Source organism: Schistocerca gregaria, chromosome 2 (assembly GCF_023897955.1).
Source record: "Schistocerca gregaria isolate iqSchGreg1 chromosome 2, iqSchGreg1.2, whole genome shotgun sequence".
Lineage (NCBI taxonomy): Eukaryota > Metazoa > Arthropoda > Insecta > Orthoptera > Acrididae > Schistocerca > Schistocerca gregaria.
This window is the reverse complement of record NC_064921.1, coordinates 490,875,367-490,895,624: the sequence shown is the minus strand read 5'-3', so window position 1 is coordinate 490,895,624 and position 20,258 is coordinate 490,875,367. Positions and strand designations below refer to the sequence as shown.

Genomic DNA, 20,258 nt, shown 5'->3' with positions numbered 1-20,258 from the left:
CCATGCCTGAGGCAGGATTCGAACCTGCGACCAGAGCGGTCACTCGGCTCCAGACTGTAGCGCCTAGAACCGCACGGCCACTCCGCTGGCGGCTCGGATCCTCGCCCAGATTTCTGCTTCACATGCTGCGTCTTCTGTAAAGATTACCCCCAGATATTTAAATTCACGAGCCCTTTTGTAGGATCGGTTTCCGACTATCAAAGGCTGGAGTGGATCTCTTGAATAAGCATGGGACCTGTTCATCCCCAGATATTCGTCTTTGGTTCATTCACAATTAGTCCAATTTCGCTTGCTTCCGCCTCCACGCTTCACTCATTCGCATTAGTTCCTCGTTAGATCTGGACAACAGGGTCTTATCATCAGCAAACGTGAGAAGTGTGATTTTCTCACCCTCTACCTCTATACCCTCGAAGCTTTTACGAGATACTTCTCTCATTATCTTTTCAAGGGTCAGGTTGAACAATAGCGGTGACACGCCATCTCCTTGTCTCAACCTTGTGTTAATGTTAAAGCTCTCCGTGAGTTGGTTCCCCAGCTTCACTTTGCCTTTTGAATCAGCGAGACAAATTCCAACTAGGCTTACGAGTTTCTTAGGTATTCCAAACTCCGTTAGGCAGTTCCTTAGGCTCTCCCGGAGGATGCAGTCATACGCCTTCTTAAAATCTATGAAGAGCACATGAAGTTCTTCGCCATATCCCCATAACTTTTCTGTGAGTTGTTGGAGCACAAAGATGTTTTCGACAGTCGAATGGCCCTTTCTGAATCCCCTCTGATATTTACCAATCACTTCTTCAAATGGCTGTATTCTATCCAGTATACAGTTGGACAAGATCTTGTAGCAGACATTCAGTAGGGCAATTCATCTGTAGTTGGTGCAGTTCATTTTGTCACCTTTCCTGGTTATAGGGCATACGACAGCTGTCTTCCAATGTTCTGGTATATCTTCCAAAATCCAGAGCCCCTTGATTAATTGCTGTATTTTCTTGTGGAGTCGCTCTCCTCAAGCTTGAATGATTTCTGCCCGGATTCCATCTTCTCCTGGGCTTTCGTTCTTCTTTAACTTCATTATCTGATTCTTTATTTCCTCTAGTGTGGGTGGAGGATAATCTAAATCTGCAATGTCATGAAACTGAGATTCAAACAGATCATTAGGTTGATCACAGTTGGGGAGTTCCCTGAAGTATTGTTTCCACCTTTCAGCAATGTCAAGCTCACTGGTGAGTGTGCTCCCATTATTGGTCTTGATGAATTTTTGGCGGCTTTGGTATCCCTTCTGGAAGAATTTTACTTTCTGGTACATCTTTCGCGCCTTTCCCCAAGAAATCATGTTGAGCCTCATCTACCACTCTTTTAACGTACATTCTCTCAGCTCTTCTCAGGCTTGCTTGAGTAGTTCTCGGGACTTCTTCGAACTGTGCTTTGCTTTGTGCAAAATCAACCCGTTGTAACCAACTCGCCTTGGCTTCTCTTCTCTTGGCTAATGCCTTCATGCATTCATCCCCAAACCAAATCCTTTTGCCTCTGATCTGCTTCTTGATGACTACATTCGCCACCTCATTTACGGCATCCTTAACTTCTTTCCACATTTCATCTGGGTTCTCTTGTGGTACCTCTTCCTGCAGATTTTCAAAGCTGTTGCTGAGCTGGAGCTGAAATTCTTCTTTCTTTCAGCGCACCGATATGGCAGTGTACAGTTTTTGTAAGGTTGTTTCTAACATTGGCTTTGGGTTGTTCTTTTAACATGCTGTTTACGAGGAAATGATCACTCCCACACTCTGCACCCCTTGCTGTCGTTACATCCCTCACCCAGTTCTTTGCTTTGATATCTATTGCAATGTGGTCAATTTGATTAACTGTTTTACCATCTGGCGATACCCAAGTTCCTTTATATAAATCCTTCCTTTGGAAATTCGTGATGCCTATGAATATCCCTTTGGATGTTGCAAAGGTTATGAATCCGATGCCATTGCCATTGCTGAATTCATGAAGAGTGTGTCTTCCGGTTGTTAACTGGAATACGTTCTCTCTTCCAGCTTTAGCATTTATGTATCCCAGTAGGATTTTACAATTATTATTTGGGATGGCATCTATGACTACCTCCAGTTTCGCGTAGAATTCATCCTTCACTTGGAATGTACTTTCTTCTGTGGATGTATTGCAATTCACAAACGATATTTTACATCTGTCTACGTCTATCGTTGAATTGCTATTCTAGGGCTCACAGCCTCAAATCCAGATACATTAGCACCCATACCCAGTTTGTGCCCTGTCTCACAGCCTCCATAAAAGATTGTATACTTCTCGATATCTAGGGTACCAGTATCCTCCCAACGGACTTCCTGCAAAGCGACAAGAACCATCTTATATCTTTCGATCTCCTTGACTAGACCGATTGTGGCGCCTTTTTTTATATAAACTACGAATATTCCATGTTCCAAATCATAAACCTTGTTCTCGCACTTTTCGTCTATTTTGTATTACCAAATTCCGAGGATTCCTTGTAGTCTGTTAACCATCGACAACATTTCCGTGATGGGGTGGTAACCCATTGCCGACCCCAACCTGGAAATGTGGGTATTTGATTTATTGTTTCTCTTCAACTATCAAGGTTCGTCTCCCCTTTTCTTACAAATGTGAAACGATGAAGGACAGGGAGTGGAAAGATAGGTCATTGCGAGACATACTTCGTCTGGTTCATCGACTGAGACCTGTCCGACTTGGGAGGCCCTGCCAGTAGCTACGCTACCACCGGCATAGCTCTTAGTGTCATCTGAACACGCAAACCTCTCTGCCCACAAGGACAGTACTTCTTTAAGGCGGTGTCTCCTGGAGAGGTCTCCGTGGTCGTTACCGCTGTTACCCTCCCCTTTCTACCTGCAATGGTCGTTCGCAGCAGCACGGGAAGCCAGCATCCTTTCACCTTGAGGCTTTCCTCTTTTTTGTTCAAGTTATTGTCATTTTTGTGTATTTCTATATCTTCCCTGCATATGCGGGTGTGGTAGCTCTTCTCCACAGCAAGAACTTCGGTGTCGGCGAAACTCATTGATCGACACCGATTCCCGGCTGGGGACTGGGTGTTGTGTTATCTTTCATCAACATATCATCCCCACCGACGCGCAAGTCACCGAAGTGGTGTCACCTAAAATAACTTGCACCAGGCGACACGACAGGACTACCCGACGGGTGGCCCTAGCCACACGACATTTCATATCAATACCATCGTAATGTGTGCAAGACGAATACGTGAGCAGCAGCACCTAAAAAGTGTTAAAAGCAGCAATGTATCCTGCACGAGTTACATAAGAAGTGTCACGTAATCAAACATCGGACGAAATGATACGTCGAAAGAACACGTGTTGGGTGCGGTCTCCTTGCCATACATTCCTAAACTGACGTACAGAGTCGGTGACGTATTGCGCAAACACTGCCTAAAGAATGTTTATAAATCAGGAAAGAAGGTCAAAGAGTGTCTAGATCGGCAAAGGAAAAAAAGTACCCACCTGCAATGTCGGGAATATACCGCAATCCATGTGCATGTGAGAAAGTCTATGCTGGAACCACTGGATGATCTATGAACGCCAAAATCACCGAACACAAGCGGCATCGCTGGTTGGTACAGGTGGAGAAATTGGCCATGGCGGAGTACGCGCTTTGTGAGAACGACCACATAATAAAATTCACTGACATTGAAGAAATTGCTGTGGAGAAAAGGTACCACACCCGGGCATAGAAATATACAAAAAATAGTAGCTTCAACAAGAAAGAAAAAAGCATCGAAGTTAACGGATCCTGGATTCCCATGCTGCAGAGAACGACAGTTGAAAATGGCAAGGAGAAGATCACAGCTGTAATGACCACGGAAAAGCCCTCGGACGTTGGCGCGCCAGGTACATATAATCGATTCCAGTCCTCCACCAGTGGTGGAGGATGAAGTTTCGACAATGCTAGCCACTCCTGCTACAAAACGTCAGCCGAAGAACCCGAGACAGAAGACTACAAAGTACCTTTATCTGTCTAAAGCTGAACTGAACACATATCTATCATTGTTTGTGCTATGCAACATCGGTCGCAAGGAACTCCTCAGGTGCCGACCCTTGTGGCCGAGCGGTTCTAGGCGCTTTAGTCTGGAACCGCGCGACCGCTACGGTCGCAAGTTCGAATCCTGCCTCGGGCATGGATGTGTGTGATGTCCTTAGGTTAGTTAGGTTTAAGTGGTTCTAGGGGACTGATGACGTCAGATGTTAAGTCCCATAGTGCTCGGAGCCATCTGAACCATTTTGAACTATTCAGATACAACACACACTGTACTGCAAAACACAACTGACCATTTAATGCATGCACAACTAATATGTCAAACACCTAGTCGGCTTTCGATGTCTTTAATTTTGCTGTTACTCGAGAGAAAACTTTTCGTTTACATCTCTCAACAGATATTTTATTGGGAAGCGTCATAGAGGAGCTATAGCTCGTTTGACAGGCGCTTCTCGTCCCAAATACTCAAGCTCTGTACCTCAGGGTGGAGACCACAGAGTTGCGTTGCTTCGTAGTATACTAAAGATGATCTCATACAGGATAACTAGCCTCTGCATGAAACCGGTGAGTAGGAAGCTTGCCAGAACGTCCCTACAAAACTACAATGTTATTACGCTAGTAACACGGGAAGATTTCATCAGCGAAATTTGGCATCAAGGTCTACATTTGCAATCATACTGCCTCGCCAAAAGAAACTGAAGCATCCAGAAGAGGAGGAAGAAAAGAAATGAAACTTCGTGGGTTGAGAGGGTGTGTGCTATTTCGGTAAGGACAATGTCGAAACAAATTTAAAAAGAATTTGCAGCAGGAGCTCATTTATCAGTATAAGGGGCCTCTCTGGCCGCGATATATGTACTGATTCGGTTGGGAAGCGATCCATGGAAGCGTTACGTCCTTTTTCTGGCAAGCTAGGCTGTGACTGTTGTACCCCGAACAATGGCACTTCGACGAAGGTAACGTCCGAACTGTCCCCGCACAAGCTCTAACGATGACACCTCTGGGTTCTTGCTGACCATGGCAGTCACTCAAAATCACGCAGACTATTCACGAGACAAGTCCCATGTCGAAAATTGGCACCACGATACTGTCACATGAGAGGTAACACATGAGGATGTCCGCGACATACTGTTGTGTCATTAGAGTTCCCTCAATTACTGCCAGCAGTGACCTGAAGTCGTATCCAAAGGCTCCTCGTACCATGATCCCAAGAGTAACACCGCTGTGCCTGTCAGAACTTTGGAAGAATGAGATCTCTCCCCAGGTAGTTGCCATATTTAGAGGCAACTTATCGCTGAACACGATGCGGCACTATTCATCAGCAGTCCATGCTTCCCGGTCATGGTACTATTTAAAAAATAGCAGTTTTTGTTGTGGTGTTAATGGCAGTCTACGCATGCGACGTTAATTCCCTAGTCTGGCTGCTTATAGTCTCCAACCAATGGTGCGAAATGACGCAGAATGTTGCAAGGAGTCCACTGTTTGTTCCCGGATGGCGCCTGCAGATGTTTACCTTGTTTTTGGGGCATGTAATGGTCATCTTCCCTGTTGACAGATGGTTTGCCTGCCCTCACGTTCCTATGCAGTCCAACGTTGGGCCATTGTCACATACAAATGCCCCACAAATATGGATATTCCACGGTTCGACTAGCCGGCCGAATGGAGACCCACAGTAATAGACGGCAAATCATCGAGTAAAACTGAAGTGGTATCAGGTGTACCCCAGGGAAGCGTCCTGGGACCTCTTCTGTTTCTGATCTATATAAATGACGTGGGCGACAATCTGAGCAGTTCTCTTAGGTTGATCGCAGATTATGCTGTAATTTACCGTCTAGTCAGGTCATCCGAAGACCAGTATCAGTTGCAAAGCGATTTAGAAAAGATTGCTGTATGGTGTGGTAGGTGGCAGCTGACGCTAAATAACGAAAAGTGTGAGGTGATCCACATGAGTTCCAAAAGAAATCCGTTGGAATTGGATTACTCGATAAATAGTACAATTCTCAAGGCTGTCACTTCAATTAAGTACCTGGGTGTTAAAATTACGAACAACTTTAGTTGGAAAGACCACATAGATAATATTGTGGGGAAGGCGAGCCAAAGGTTGCGTTTCATTGGCAGGACACTTAGAAGAGGCAACAAGTCCACTAAAGAGACAGCTTACACTACACTCGTTCGTCCTCTGTTAGAATATTGCTGCGCGGTGTGGGATCCTTACCAGGTGGGATTGACGGAGGACATCGAAAGGGTGCAAAAAAGGGCAGCTCGTTTTGTATTATCACGTAATAGGGGAGAGAGTGTGGCAGATATGATACCCGACTTGGGATGGAAGTCATTAAAGCAAAGACGTTTTTCGTCACGGTGAGAACTATTTACGAAATTTCAGTCTCCAACTTTCTCTTCCGAATGCTTAAATATTTTGTTGAGCACAGCCTACATAGGTAGGAACGATCATCGAAATAAAGTAAGAGAAATCAGAGCTCGAACAGAAAGGTTTAGGTGTTCGTTTTTCCCGCGCGCTGTTCGGGAGTGGAATGGTAGAGAGATAGTATGATTCTGGTTCGATGAACCCTCTGCCAAGCACTTAAATGTGAATTGCAGAGTAATCATGTAGATGTAGATTCCCCTTTGAGACTCTGTCATATGCTAATGATAATACCTCAGGCGAGTAGGCGGAATCTCGGTATCCTTCACAGTGACGACTCAATGTGTGGCGCTGTTCACGGCTCTTATATACGCTACCAGACCTGGTAACAACACTAAACACGAAGAACACTAATGAACTCTGGTGGCCGTTCTACGAGTCACAGAGAAGTGCAACTCTAATCACTTACGAATCCGCTGATTATGCGCCATTATGCGAAGTTACATTGACGTCTGACCGTGTCTTCTGGGCGCTTCACTTTTATTGATAAGAGAATGTACACGGAACGTATTTAGGATGTAGCTGAGATCGCCTTATCGATCCTAGTGTCGGGTCACTGGTCTTCCAACTCACCCGGAGACGCAGTGCGCCGCGGTGAGGACGGCAGAGGTGGAGATGAGCGAGCCGCCGCACAGGTAGGAGCTGTCCATGGAGACGGCGGCCTGGTGCGGGAACTGGCCCTGATAGGCCGCACTGCCACCCACGATGCGGCCTCCAGCGTCCGCAGCCTCCGGGTGTCCAGCTGCAACACACAAGGAGCTGGCCGTGGACGGGGTGTTCGTTTAAAGGCGACAGGAGGCATTTGGGAAGCGAGCCAGTGTTTATCCAGGTTGTGGCTCCTCCTCGTTTTCGCAGTCTTTCGTGGATGATCAATTTTAGAATATAATTCTGTACCTCTCAACCCACGAAGTTTCATTTTTTTTCTTCCTCCTCTTCTGGGCGCTTCAGTTTCTTTTGGCAAGGCAGTATGTTTGCAAATATAGAATTTGATGCCAAATTTCGCTGATGAAATCTTAGAATATCATAATTCCAATTCCAAAGAAAGCAGGTGTTGACAGATGTGTAAATTACCGAACTATTAGTTTAATAAGTCACAGCTGCAAAATACTAACGCGAATTCTGTACAGACGAATGGAAAAACTTGTAGAAGGCGACCACGGGGAAGATCAGTTTGGATTCCGTAGAAATGTTGGAACACGTGAGGCAATACTGACCTTACGACTTAGAAGAAAGATTAAGGAAAGACAAACCTACGTGTCTAGCATTTGTGGACTTAGAGAAAGCTTTTGACAATGTTGACTGGAATACTCTCTTTCAAATTCGAAAAGTGGCAGGGGTAAAATACAGGGAGCGAAAGACTATTTACAATTTGTACAGAAACCAGATGGCAGTTATAAGAGTCGAGGGGCATGAAAGGGAAGCAGTGGTTGGTAAGGGAGTGAGACAGGGTTGCAGCCTGTGCCCGATGCTATTCAACCTGTATGTTGAGCAAGCAGTAAAGGAAAAAAAAAGAAAAGTTCGGAGTAGGTATTAAAGTCCATGGAGAAGAAATAAAAACTTTGAGGTTCGCCGATGACATCGTAATTCTGTCAGACACAGCAAAGGACTTGGAAGAGCAGTTGAACGGAATGGACAGTATTTTTAAAGTAGGATATAAGATGAACATCAACAAAAGCAAAACGAGGATAATGGAATGTAGTCGAATTAAGTCGGTTGATGCTGAGGGAATTACATTAGGAAATGAGACACTTAAAGTAGCAAAGGAGTTTTGCTATTTGGGGAGCAAAGTAACTGATGATGGTCGAAGTAGAGAGGATATAAAATGCAGACTAACAATGGCAAGGAAAGCGTTTCTGAAGAAGAAAAATTTGTTAACATCGTGTATAGATTTAAGTGTCAGGAAGTCGTTTCTGAATGTATTTGTTTGGAATGTAGCCATGTATTGAAGTGAAACATGGACGATAAATAGTTTGGAGAAGAGAATAGAAGCTTTCGAAATGTGGTGCTACAGAAGAATGCTGAAGATTAGGTGGGTAGGTCACACAACTCATGAGGAGGTATTGAATTGAATTGGGGAGAAGAGGAGTTTGTGGTACAACTTGACAAGAAGAGAGGACCGGCTGGTAGGACATGTTCTGAGGCATCAAGAGATCACAAATTTAGCATTCGAGGGCAGCGTGGAGGGTAAAAATCGTAGAGGAATACCAGGAGATGAATACACTAAGCACATTCAGAAGGATGTAGGTTGCAGTAACTACTGGGAGATGAAGCAGCTTGCACAGGATAGAGTTGCATGGAGAGCTGCATCAAACTAATCTCAGGACTGAAGACCACAACAACAACAAATTTTTGTTTATTAAGTTGGCGGGTGACGATGTCTTCGATCTCGGGGGCCGTGTTCAGTTGTATTTTATTTAAAGGTGAGAGGACGAGTCACAAACTTCACTAAAATCTCTTGAAACAATAATAGCGGACGTAACGTAGCTTGACATCGCCGTAAATTGTTTATTCACAAGTCATGTTTTTAAGCAAGCTCAGTCTAAATCGGTGAACAAACACTATTTGTTTTTAATTAGAATTGACTTCAAGCACTCAAAATTGAAAATAAATGTCTTGACAACTTATAGTCGTCGTAATTAAGTTTTCACGTCAGATTACACGCTGAAAGTCAGAGAGGTTGCTGAAATGTAGTCGGTGAAATTCTTCAAATAAATGACAATCAGCCGATCGCTCTGTGCTGCAATCGGAAGTCAACTTTTGCATGAAAATTGTTTAACTGCTGTTGAAATTAGACTGACTTCAAAATTATAGTAATTACAGTCTAGTATTTTTAAACCAATCAGCCTTAGATGCAAAATCGTAACACTTGAATAATTGTACGTGTTAAATTCCATAAATAACGAAGCTGAACCAGAAATTACTTTTGATTCTGTTTTATTCGTAACTCGTACGAAACGAAACTTTCACAAATAACACTTTTCGACAACAAACATAAATGTAACCGAGATTATGACTGGGAGAGAGCTAACAGAACCGAAGATCTCGCTATGGTCTAAAACATTTACTTATACTACTAAAAACAAAACATTGAACAATGTAACACCTACTTGTTATTCTGAAGCCTTTAGCTTCCTTGAAAAGTCTACAATATTTATTATATTAATAAACTTATAAATTTCAAAGAAAAATTGATGTAATAACTCATCTCATCATCATCATCATCATCAGCCAATTCAATCACTAAATGATGTGGCCTCTTCTAGTCGTGGATTCAGATAGGCTTTCAGCAGTCTTCTCCAAGTAGGACGGTCTTGGGCAGTTCTATGCCAGGTGTTACCAGCGATCTTCTTGGTGCTGTCTTTGTCCCATCTGTATGGTGGTCTTCCTCTAGGCCTCCGGTGCTCTCTCGGACTCCACTCCAGTACTAGCTTCGTCCACCTGTTGTCTTTTCTTCTTGCGACGTGGCCAGCCCACTGCCATTTCAAGGAATCTTCTAAGATGTCATTAACCTTCGTCACAGACCGGATGTCAACTGCCCTTTTCCTATCCTTTCTTGTATAGCCCAGCATTGATCTCACCATGGCTCTCTGTGCTGTCCTAAGTTTCCCTTTTGTAAATGAGTTCAGTGTCCGTGTCTCGCAGCCATACCTCATCACAGGAAGAATGCATTGATCAAATACTGCTTTCTTCCGATTTACTGACATTTTTGATCTGAATACTGCTGAATTCTTCCCAAATGCTTGCCAGCCAAGCTTGATGCGTCGATAGATTTTTCGCCCTATGTCTCCCTTCATATTTATAATCTGGCCAAGGTAGACATACTCACTGATCTCTTCTAGTAGACTGTCCTTGACTTTCACATCTCCAGCTGGTACCCACTTGTTGGACATTACTTTTGTTTTTGAAGGTTCGTGTTCAAGCCAACCAGCTGACATTCCGATGCAAGATCTGTAACTAAGATTTGGAGCTCTGCGAAGTCTTTGGACAGTAAGGCAATATCATCAGCAAATCTCAAGTTGGTAAGCCTTCTTCCATTCATTCTAATTCCCTTACCTTCCCAGCTCAGCTTTGACATAGCCATTTCCAATACAGAAGAGAACAGTTTTGGTGAGATGGGGTCCCCTTCCTTGTCACCCCTCATGATGCGGAATTCTTGAGTTGATTCGCCGATTTTAACATAAGCTTAAGAACTCTCGTAGATTTTCCTGAGCACTTCAATGTATGCTGCTCCCACTCCTTGCTCACTCAAAGCTTGGAGGACAGCTACATGGCTAACGAAGTCAAATGCCTTTTCAAAGTCAACAAAGGCAATGCAGAGAGACAGTTGGTAATTCATTCGCTCTGCTTATCACTTCACTAACGGTCAGAATGTGGTGAATAGTGCTAAAATTGCTTCGGAATCCTGCATGTTCTATACGTTGGGCTGAGTCTAGGGTGGTACTAATTCGGTTTAACAAGATCTTTGTGAAAATTTTGTACAAAATTGAGAGCAAGCTGATAGGACGGTAGTTTTTAAGATTGTGAATACTTCCTTTCTTGTGTATCGAAATAATTTTAGCCTTGTTCCAGGATAGTGGGATTGAAGCCTAGCGCAGGCAGGAAATAAATACTTTTGCCAAGTGATTTATTGTTACCTCTCCTGCCAGTCTGAGGATGTCAACACTGAGCTCATCATCACCCGGCACTGTTCCCTTCTTCATGCTATCTAGAGCACACTTGACTTCCGATGGGAGTATATATGGAACACTATGTACATCGTTTAATTTATATACACTCAAATTTTCCCTTGGATTGCTATAAAAATTGCTATAAAAGTCTCTGATGAACATCAAAACCTCCTCCTTTTCAGTGATTCGACTGTCATTTCCGTCGAGTTCGAAAATTGGCTTTTTACCGATTGTGAGTTTGTGTTTGGCTGACTTTAAACTTGTCTTGTTTTCCAAGCTTGCTCGTAAGGTGTCTTCGGTGAATTTCTATACGTCAGTTTTCATTTCTCTTCGCACTGCCTTACATAGTTCGGAATACGCTACCATGTCACGATCGGTTTGGATTTTCATTTCTCTACTCTGTTGTAAAAGGGTTTCAGTTTTGGCACTGAATTTCTTTTGTTGTTTATTTTTTTGGCATAGGCCAACAATCATTTCCGACAAATCACCATCTTTAGTTACGTGGAACTTGCTTTGGAGGACTTCTTGGAAATTGGAGGAATGTTCTTCCAGGTTTTTGAGGTTGATTACCCTTCTCTTCCCTTTCATAAGTTTATTCCTTTCATTTCTTACATAACTCATCTAAAACACTCAAATTATATAAAAATAAATATTTCTGTTACTATACTATGAAAGAGAGGCTTCATCGTTGGTGACAAGACATTCACATAAAACAGCTCATCAGATGTGGGCATCACGGCAAATATTGTAAGTTATCATACTGTGACTTTAAGTGATCGATTTTATCTGTCGTCGTTGTTAAATACTGGAATTTCCAAACATGTGACGATGCTCATATATGATTAGCAAAATCGATAAGCGCCGGCCGCGGTAGTCTCGCGGTTCTAGGCGCGCAGTCCGGAACCGTGCGACTGCTACGGTCGCAGGTTCGAATCCTGCCTCGGGCATGGATGTGTGTGATGTCCTTAGGTTAGTTAGGTTTACGTAGTTCTAAGTTCTAGGGGACTGATGACCACAGCAGTTGAGTCCCATAGTGCTCAGAGCCATTTGAACCATTTTTTGAAAATCGATAATAGCTAATCAAATTGAGTGTGTCCATTTGCTGCTTTATCTGAAATTTCATTAAAACGGTCGCTGTGTCTCCGGTAGGCAATGCCTATGTTTTCTAAAAACAGTGTCCAGATCTTGTGTCTCTACATTGACTTCCTCACTTTGTTGAGGTTTACTGACTGCAGAAAAAAAATTTCGTTTGTACCGACCGCAGATACTCCAAGAGATTCGATGGTTTGCGTCCTTGTGGATCGGTCAAGTAGTGATATATGTGTGCCGAAATACTCATTTAGATCCTCTGTCTACCCACTCGTAGTTTGTTATTTGGAGATTGCAACAAATAACTAATTAATATTTCATCATGAGTAGATAAGCCAGGTGCGGAAATTCGATCTATGCGAATTATCCTGTTTGGAGACTTGGTTGCGAAAATATCGACAGAGATATGAGTGTCTGCAATATGATGAGGTAGCTCAAGTGTGAAGCAGTGTAAAGAACGTATATGCTTGAATTTTTAAACTGTGGAACTGCTGCTAATGAACGTATTCATATCTGCGGCTTCAATTATGTGTTGACAGGAAGGTTCAGGACTTGAGAGTGTGAATTCAAAGCTACAGAGCTGTCCGGATTTGGGTGGATCGTGTATTACACAGATAAGACACTTTTTTTTTAACAGGCTTGTCTGTGAAATATCTCTAAGTGTGAATTATCTAACGGAATTAACTGCAAGTCTACATCAACAGCTATTACAAACTACTGAGAAATGCTTATCGACGGTACTTTCCATTTTTCCTTTCAGTGAAATTCAAGTATCTATGCGAATTATCCTGGAAGAATGATTGCTTAAATACATCTGCACGCTGCGTGATTAGCCTGACATTGTCTATGGCGCCCTATGGGAGAAGCGAGTAGGGAGCTATAGTATGTTTGTGGCTTCCTCACTTAATTCTGTTCCTAGGAACGTTGCAAGTCGGCTTTCATTGGATAGTTGGCCTCTAATACTTCAGGTTTTACGCACTTTCATAAGGCTGCCCCGTGGTGCCGCGGATAGAAATAGAAATGGAACTTACTTTGTGGACAACCCTCGTAAGAGCCAGAAAGATAGCATTCATTGGCTTAAGACAGCAGCCAGATTACATTCAGCATACGTCAGAATAAACGCACAAATGTATTCGCTCACTGGTAAAGGCTCTTATCAACATAAAATTATAACAATATCTGCATAACTTAAGTATACGCCGCGCCAGAGCCGAAGGCCAACTGTTTAAAGGTACAGGCTCAAGCGACCAGGAAAAAGTGGGCTGCAGACTTGCCTTGCTTCTGTTAAATAACAGCATTTTATATTAAAGTGAGAATGAGATTTCCTCTATAATACCATTAAAATGCGATAAATTAATAGGTATACATTTCGTATAAAGTTTCTAATACATTCGCTGACAAATTTGTACTGTACTTAAACTAAGGGACACAATTCACTATGCTTCTATTAGCGGTAATGGTTTGCAAATTTCAGACTTGGTAACGAATGAACAGCAGTCAGTATGGGTGCATGAACGAAACAGCCATACCCAACAACGTTTGCTGAACTAGCGTTGACGACATTGTTGGTAGACCCTTGGTTCAGCTGCGTAGTTAGTTGCTCAAGAGTCGCACGCCTGTTCGCCCGTACACATCCCCGCAGCCGTCGTTCACCCTCGTTATAGAGGGTGGTCCATTGATCGTGACCGGGCCAAAAATCTCACGAAATAAGCGTCAAACGAAAAAACTACAAAGAACGAAACTTGTCTAGCTTGAAGGGGGAAACCAGAAAGCACTATCGTTGGCAAGCTAGATGGCGCTGCCATAGGTCAAACGGATATCAACTGCATTTTCTTAAATAGGAACCCCCATTTTTATTACATATTCGTGTAGTACGTAAAGAAATATGAATGTTTTAGTTGGACCACTTTTTTCGCTTTGTGTTAGATGGCGCTGTGATAGTCACAAACATGTGGCTCACAATTTTAGACGAACAGTTGGTAACAGGTAGGTTTTTTAAAATTAGAATACAGAACGTAGGTACGTTTGAACATTTTATTTCGGTTGTTCCAAAGTGATACTTGTACCTTTGTGAACTTATCATTTCTGAGAACGCATGCTGTTACAGCGTGATTACCTGTAAATACCACATTAATGCAATAAATGCTCCAAATGATGTCCATCAAACTCAATGCATTTGGCAATACGTGTAACGACATTCCTCTCAACAGCGAGTAGTTCGCCATCCGTAATGCTCGCACATGCACTGACAGTGCGCTGACGCATGTTTTCAGGCGTTGTCGGTGGATCACGATAACAAATATCCTTCAACTTTCCGCACAGAAAGAAATCTGGGGACGTCAGATCCGGCGAACGTGCGGGCCAATCCACCTGTCATGAAGTATGCTATTCAATACCACTTCAACCGCACGCGAGCTATGTGCCGGACATCCATCATGTTCGAAGTACATCGCCATTCTGTCATGCAGTGAAACATCTTGTAGTTACATCGGTAGAACATTGCGTAGGAAATCAGCATATATGCACCATTTAGAATGCCATCGATAAAATGGGGGCCAATTATCCTTCCTCCCATAATGCCGCCCTATACATTAACCCGCTAAGGCCGCTGATGTTCCACTTGTCACAGCCATCGTTTATTTTCCGTTGCCCAATAGTGCATATTATGCCGGTTTACGTTACCGCTGTTGGTGAATGACGCTTCGCGCTAGATAGAACGCGTGCAAAAAAAACTGTCATCGTCCCGTAGTTTCACTTGTGCCCAGTGGCAGAGCTGAACACGACGTTCAAAGTCGTCGCCATGCAATTCCTGGTGCATAGAAATATGGTAGGGGTGCAATCGATGTTGATGTAGCATTCTCAACACCGATTTTTTTTTCTTTTTTTGAGATTCCCGGTTCTCGCGCAAATTGTCTGCTATTGTGTGCGGATTAGCCTCGACAGCAGCTAAAGCACCTACTTGGGCGTCATCATTTGTTGCAGGTCGTGGTTGACGTTTCATATGTGGCTGAACACTTCCTGTTTCCTAAAATAACGTAACTATCCCGCGAACGGTCCGGACACTTGGATGCTGTTGTCCAGGATACCGAGCAGCATACATAGTAGACGCCCGTTGGGCATTTTGAGTACAATAGACATACATCAACACTATATCGACCTTTCCCGCAATTGGTAAACGGTCCATTTTAACACGGGTAATGTATCACGAAGCAAATACCGTCCGCACTGGCGGAATGTTACGTGATACCACGTACTTATACGTTTGTGACTATTACAGCGCCATCTATCACAAAGCGGAAAAAGTGGTCCAACTAAAACATTCATATTTCTTTACGTACTACACGAATATATGATAAAAAATTGGGGGTTCCTATCTTTAAAAAAACGCAGTTGATATCCGTTTGACCTATGTCAGCGCCATCTAACGGGCCAAACATAGTGCCAACTGGTTTCCCCCTTCAAGCTAGACAAGTTTAATTCTTTGTAGTTTTTTCGTTTTATGCTTATTTCGTGAGATATTTCGCCCGGCCACTATCAATGGAGCACCCTGTATATGGCCGGTGGTGCTCCACAGTCGCCTCGCCACCGTTTTTGCATAGCGCCAGTTTCCCATGCACAATAAACTTCAACCACGGCGGCATGCATAAAGTTTATAAACATAGCGTTTCGGTAATATTTCCACCTTTGTGCTGAAAGTCAATGATTAAGCCCTTCTGGACGTCAGATGAATCACTTCGTTCCCCCATTACGACAACGACTGCACTATTTTCCGCGTCACCTCAAACCCGCTTCATACAGGTTGTTACAAAAAGGTACGGCCAAACTTTCAGGAAATATTCCTCACACTCATAGAAAGAAAATATGTTATGTGGACATGTGTCCGGAAACGCTAACTTTCCATGTTATAGTTCATTTTATTACTTCTCTTCAAATCACATTAATCATGGAATGGAAACACACAGCAACAGAACGTACCAGCGTGACTTCAAACACTTTGTTACAGGAAATGTTCAAAATGTCCTTCGTTAGCGAGGATACATGCATCCAACCGCCGTAGCATGGAATACCTGATGCGCTGATGCAGCCCTGGAGTATGGCGTACTGTATCACAGCCGTCCACAATACGAGCACGAAGAGTCTCTTCATTTGGTACCGGGGTTGCGTAGACAAGAGCTTTCAAATGCCCCCATAAATGAAAGTCAAGAGGGTTGAGGTCAGAAGAGCGTGGAGGCCATGGAATTGGTCCGCCTCTACCAATCCATCGGTCACCGAATCTGTTGTTGAGAAGCGTACGAACACTTCGACTGAAATGTGCAGGAGCTCCATCGTGCATGAGCCACATGTTGTGTCGTATTTGTAAAGGCACATGTTCTAGCAGCTTCGGTAGAGTATCCCGTATGAAAACATGATAACGTGCTCCACTGAGCGTAGGTGGAAGAACATGGGGCCCAATCAAGGCATCACCAACAATGCCTGCCCAAACTCTCAGAGAAAATCTGTGTTGATGACGTGATTGCACAATTGCGTGCGGATTCTCGTCAACCCACTGCACAATTGCGTGCGGATTCTCGTCAACCCACACATGTTGATTGTGAAAATTTACAATTTGATCATGTTGGAATGAAGCCTCATCCGTAAAGAGAACATTTGCACTGAAATGAGGATTCACACATTGTTGGATGAACCATTCGCAGAAGTGTACCCATGGAGGCCAATCAGCTGCTGATAGTGCCTGCACACGCTGTACATGGTACGGTAACAACTGGTTCTCCCGTAGCACTTTCCATACAGTGACGTGGTCAACGTTACCTTGTACAGCAGCAACTTCTCTGACGCTGACATTAGGGTTATCGTTAACTGCAAAAAGAATTGCCTCGTCCATTGCAGGTGTCCTCGTCGTTCTAGGTCTTCCCCAGTCGCGAGTCATAGGCTGGAATGTTCCGTGCTCCCTAAGACGCCGATCAATTGCTTTGAACGTCTTCCTGTCGGGACACCTTCGTTCTGGCAATCTGTCTCGATACAAATGTACCGCGCCATGGCTATTGCCCGTGCTAATCCATACATCAAATGGGCATCTGCCAACTTCGCATTTGTAAACATTGCACTGACTGCAAAACCACGTTGGTGATGAACACTAACCTGTTGATGCTACGTACTGATGTGCTTGATGCTAGTACTGTAGAGCTAGGAGTCGCATGTCAACACAAGCACCGAAGTCAACATTACCTTCCTTCAATTGGTCCAACTGGCGGTGAATCGAGGAAGTACAGTACATACTGACGAAACTAAAATCAGCTCTAACATGGAAATTAAGCGATTCCGGACACATGTCCACATAACATCTTTTCTTTATTTGTGTGTGAGGAATGTTTCCTGAAAGTTTGGCCGTACCTTTTTGTAACACCCTGTATACCCTCTAATGCTAATCCTGCCACCTGCTCTCTGTGACTGGCAATTGCACGTTAACGTCGAACATAGCGGTGGTAACATTAATGAGAGTGGACTGTGTACAAATACTTACGCACTAGTGGCAATGTCTTCACCATAGGTGTAACACTGAGAAGTGGCGTCGCATTCTGGGGCAGCGCCTGTAAACAAACAAATGTAACGCATTTTTGTTGATATGGTGCAGAAATTATTGAAAATACATAATTTTGAAATAGTTACGTCGCTTATTAAAACTGAACTAGAATCGAGGGGTTGCCATCTGCAGCAGAACATTATTTTACAACTTATTGTGAGTTATGTCTATTCCCACTGTATAACGTCATAAGGAATCAGAATGTATGAAATCAAAGCAGTGATCACTAAACTGGCCACACATTATTATAAAATTGGTAGTAATGTGCTCTGCTCACTGTATACCCAGATAAATCTTCAAAGGATCTGAAAATCAACAAAACCACGCGGGAAAGTAACATGACTGACGCTAATACCTCTACTGAAGCTGTCATTAAATAATTACAACAGATCTACTGTACAAAACATTTTCTCCATGATGTATGTTCATAATTGGATTAATCGATAATAAAGTAGGAGGGGCTGCGATGGAAGCGTTTCAGCTAGTGAGGGAGAAATAGAATCTGTGGAAACATTAGGAATTTTATCGGTGTGAAATGGTTCAAATGGCTCTGAGCACTATGCGACTTAACTTCTGAGGTCATCAGTCTCCTAGAACTTGGAACTAATTAAACCTAACTAACCTAAGGACATCACAAACATCCATGCCCGAGGCAGGAATCGAACCTGCGACCGTAGCAGTCGCTCGGTTTCAGACTGTAGCGCCCAGAACCGCACGGCCACTCCGGCCGGCTAACGGTGTAAAGAATTTAATATGTTTAATTAGGACATGTAATGAACAACATCCAACAGGAGTAAAGTATCTATTAATCAAATGTTCTGTTTTGAGAATTTTTACGACATATGAAATGGTTTGTAGTATAAAAGTTAGTGAGTGTGCAAGCCGGCCGCGGTGGTCTTGCGGTTCTAGGCGCTACAGTCCGGAACCGCGGGACTGCTACGGTCGCAGGTTCGAATCCTGCCGGGGGTATGGATGTGTGTGATGTCCTTAGGTTAGTTAGGTTTAAGTAGTTCTAAGTGCTAGGGGACTGATGACCTAAGATGTTTAGTCCCATAGTGCTCAGAGCCATATGAACCATATATGAGTGTGCAAGTAAAGTTTTTAAGGTCTTATTCAGTTCTCGTATTAGTGATGTACTTCTTAAGTTCTTGAACTACGTGAACACACATTCAGACCTCTTTTTTTTTTTTTTTTTTTTTTTTTTTTTTTTTTTTTTTTTTTTTTTTTTTTTTTTTGCAACTGAACACATCGTAAATGCACATAATTCTCTGCTTAGGAAGGGTGGAAGTTATGCGAGAGGTTTCCGAAAAATTAAAAATAATAAAGTAAATACAGAAATGTTAATGTTTTGAGAAGTTATTGAATATGTTAAAAACTGTACCACATTCACGAAATATGTGTAAATGTGACAATTACAAATCTTACATGTCGCCGTAACATTCACACAATGTTGATACAATTTATCGTAGGACACTATAAAGTCTGTGTGCGAAGTGGCAGAATGTTACGTTGCTCTCGTCCAATAATATATATGGTCAGTTAGTATTTAGAATGGGTGTTATTTGAGAAAACTGGAGACAAAATTGGAAACAAATTGTACGATACTTAATTATACCTGAAAGGATACAAGACTTTCTTAAAGTAAACAGTATTTCCAACCCGCCCGGCTAGCCATTCGGTCTTACGCGCTGCTTCCCGAGCGGGAAGCCGTGCCGGTCTCCGGCACGTAGCCGCCCGGCGAACTTGTGTCGAGGTCCGTTGTCCACTGGGAACCTGATCAATTGTTTCAACCACTGCCCATAACGTCTGATGCAAGTTCGCTGTTTCGGTTGGTTTAACGAGATAAATGCATTCACTGACTATCGCCCTCAGATTAGTCTAAACAACGGTGAAAATCACTACTGAATGAGTCGGCTTGTTTCCAGTACTCCTAAGATATATATTAATGTGACTGCATCCATTTTACCTTAACCGCAACCGCTGTGGCAAACAGCAATACAGCCAACACGTTCATTGTGATCTTCCAGCAGCAGCTGCCGAAGTCGGACACTCCGCTCCTTCTTATACTCGAAAATGTGCTCACGTATTGCTCTCATAGTTATCTAATTCAGTTTCAGAATTTATGATAAAGCTAAAAAGGGAACCTTGGAATACTCGTACGGCGCCATTTGATATCTGTAAAATTGAGAAGGTAAAGCTCATTTAGAAATAATGAGACATGGTATCTAATCGAAAGAACGTCAAGGAGAGAGTAATGGTTAGGCATACAGTCAACGACACGGTTGTCTGAGGTGCATTCCTAGCAGTCGATGATGATTATGAGGTCCCATACACCGAGGAGCGTAGGGAACGACGCGGGAGACCCGCACCGCCGACTAGGCAAGCTCCTAGTGGAGGTCGTTTGCCACTGCCCCCCCACAGACCGTAATGGGGATTAATGATGATGATGAAGACAACACAACAGCCGGCC

The 20,258-nt window shown here is 43.3% G+C and overlaps 1 protein-coding gene across 2 annotated transcripts in view; it reads right to left on the bottom strand.

Annotated features, from left to right (window-relative positions):
* Positions 1–20,258, bottom strand: part of LOC126327862 (brachyurin-like) — a 146,224-nt gene that overhangs the window by 21,248 nt on the left and 104,718 nt on the right. The window contains exons 1-3 of one of the 2 annotated variants that reach the window (XM_049995925.1): positions 19,755–19,817; positions 17,729–17,795; positions 7,025–7,193 (exon numbers count right to left, since the gene is read on the bottom strand). The exons of the other annotated variant lie outside the window; for it this stretch is intronic. Coding sequence (XP_049851882.1) covers positions 7,025–7,193; positions 17,729–17,795; positions 19,755–19,802 — 284 coding nt within the window. The 5' untranslated portion in view covers positions 19,803–19,817. Of the gene's footprint in view, positions 1–7,024; positions 7,194–17,728; positions 17,796–19,754; positions 19,818–20,258 lie in introns of those variants that run through there. 2 annotated transcript variants of the gene reach the window in all.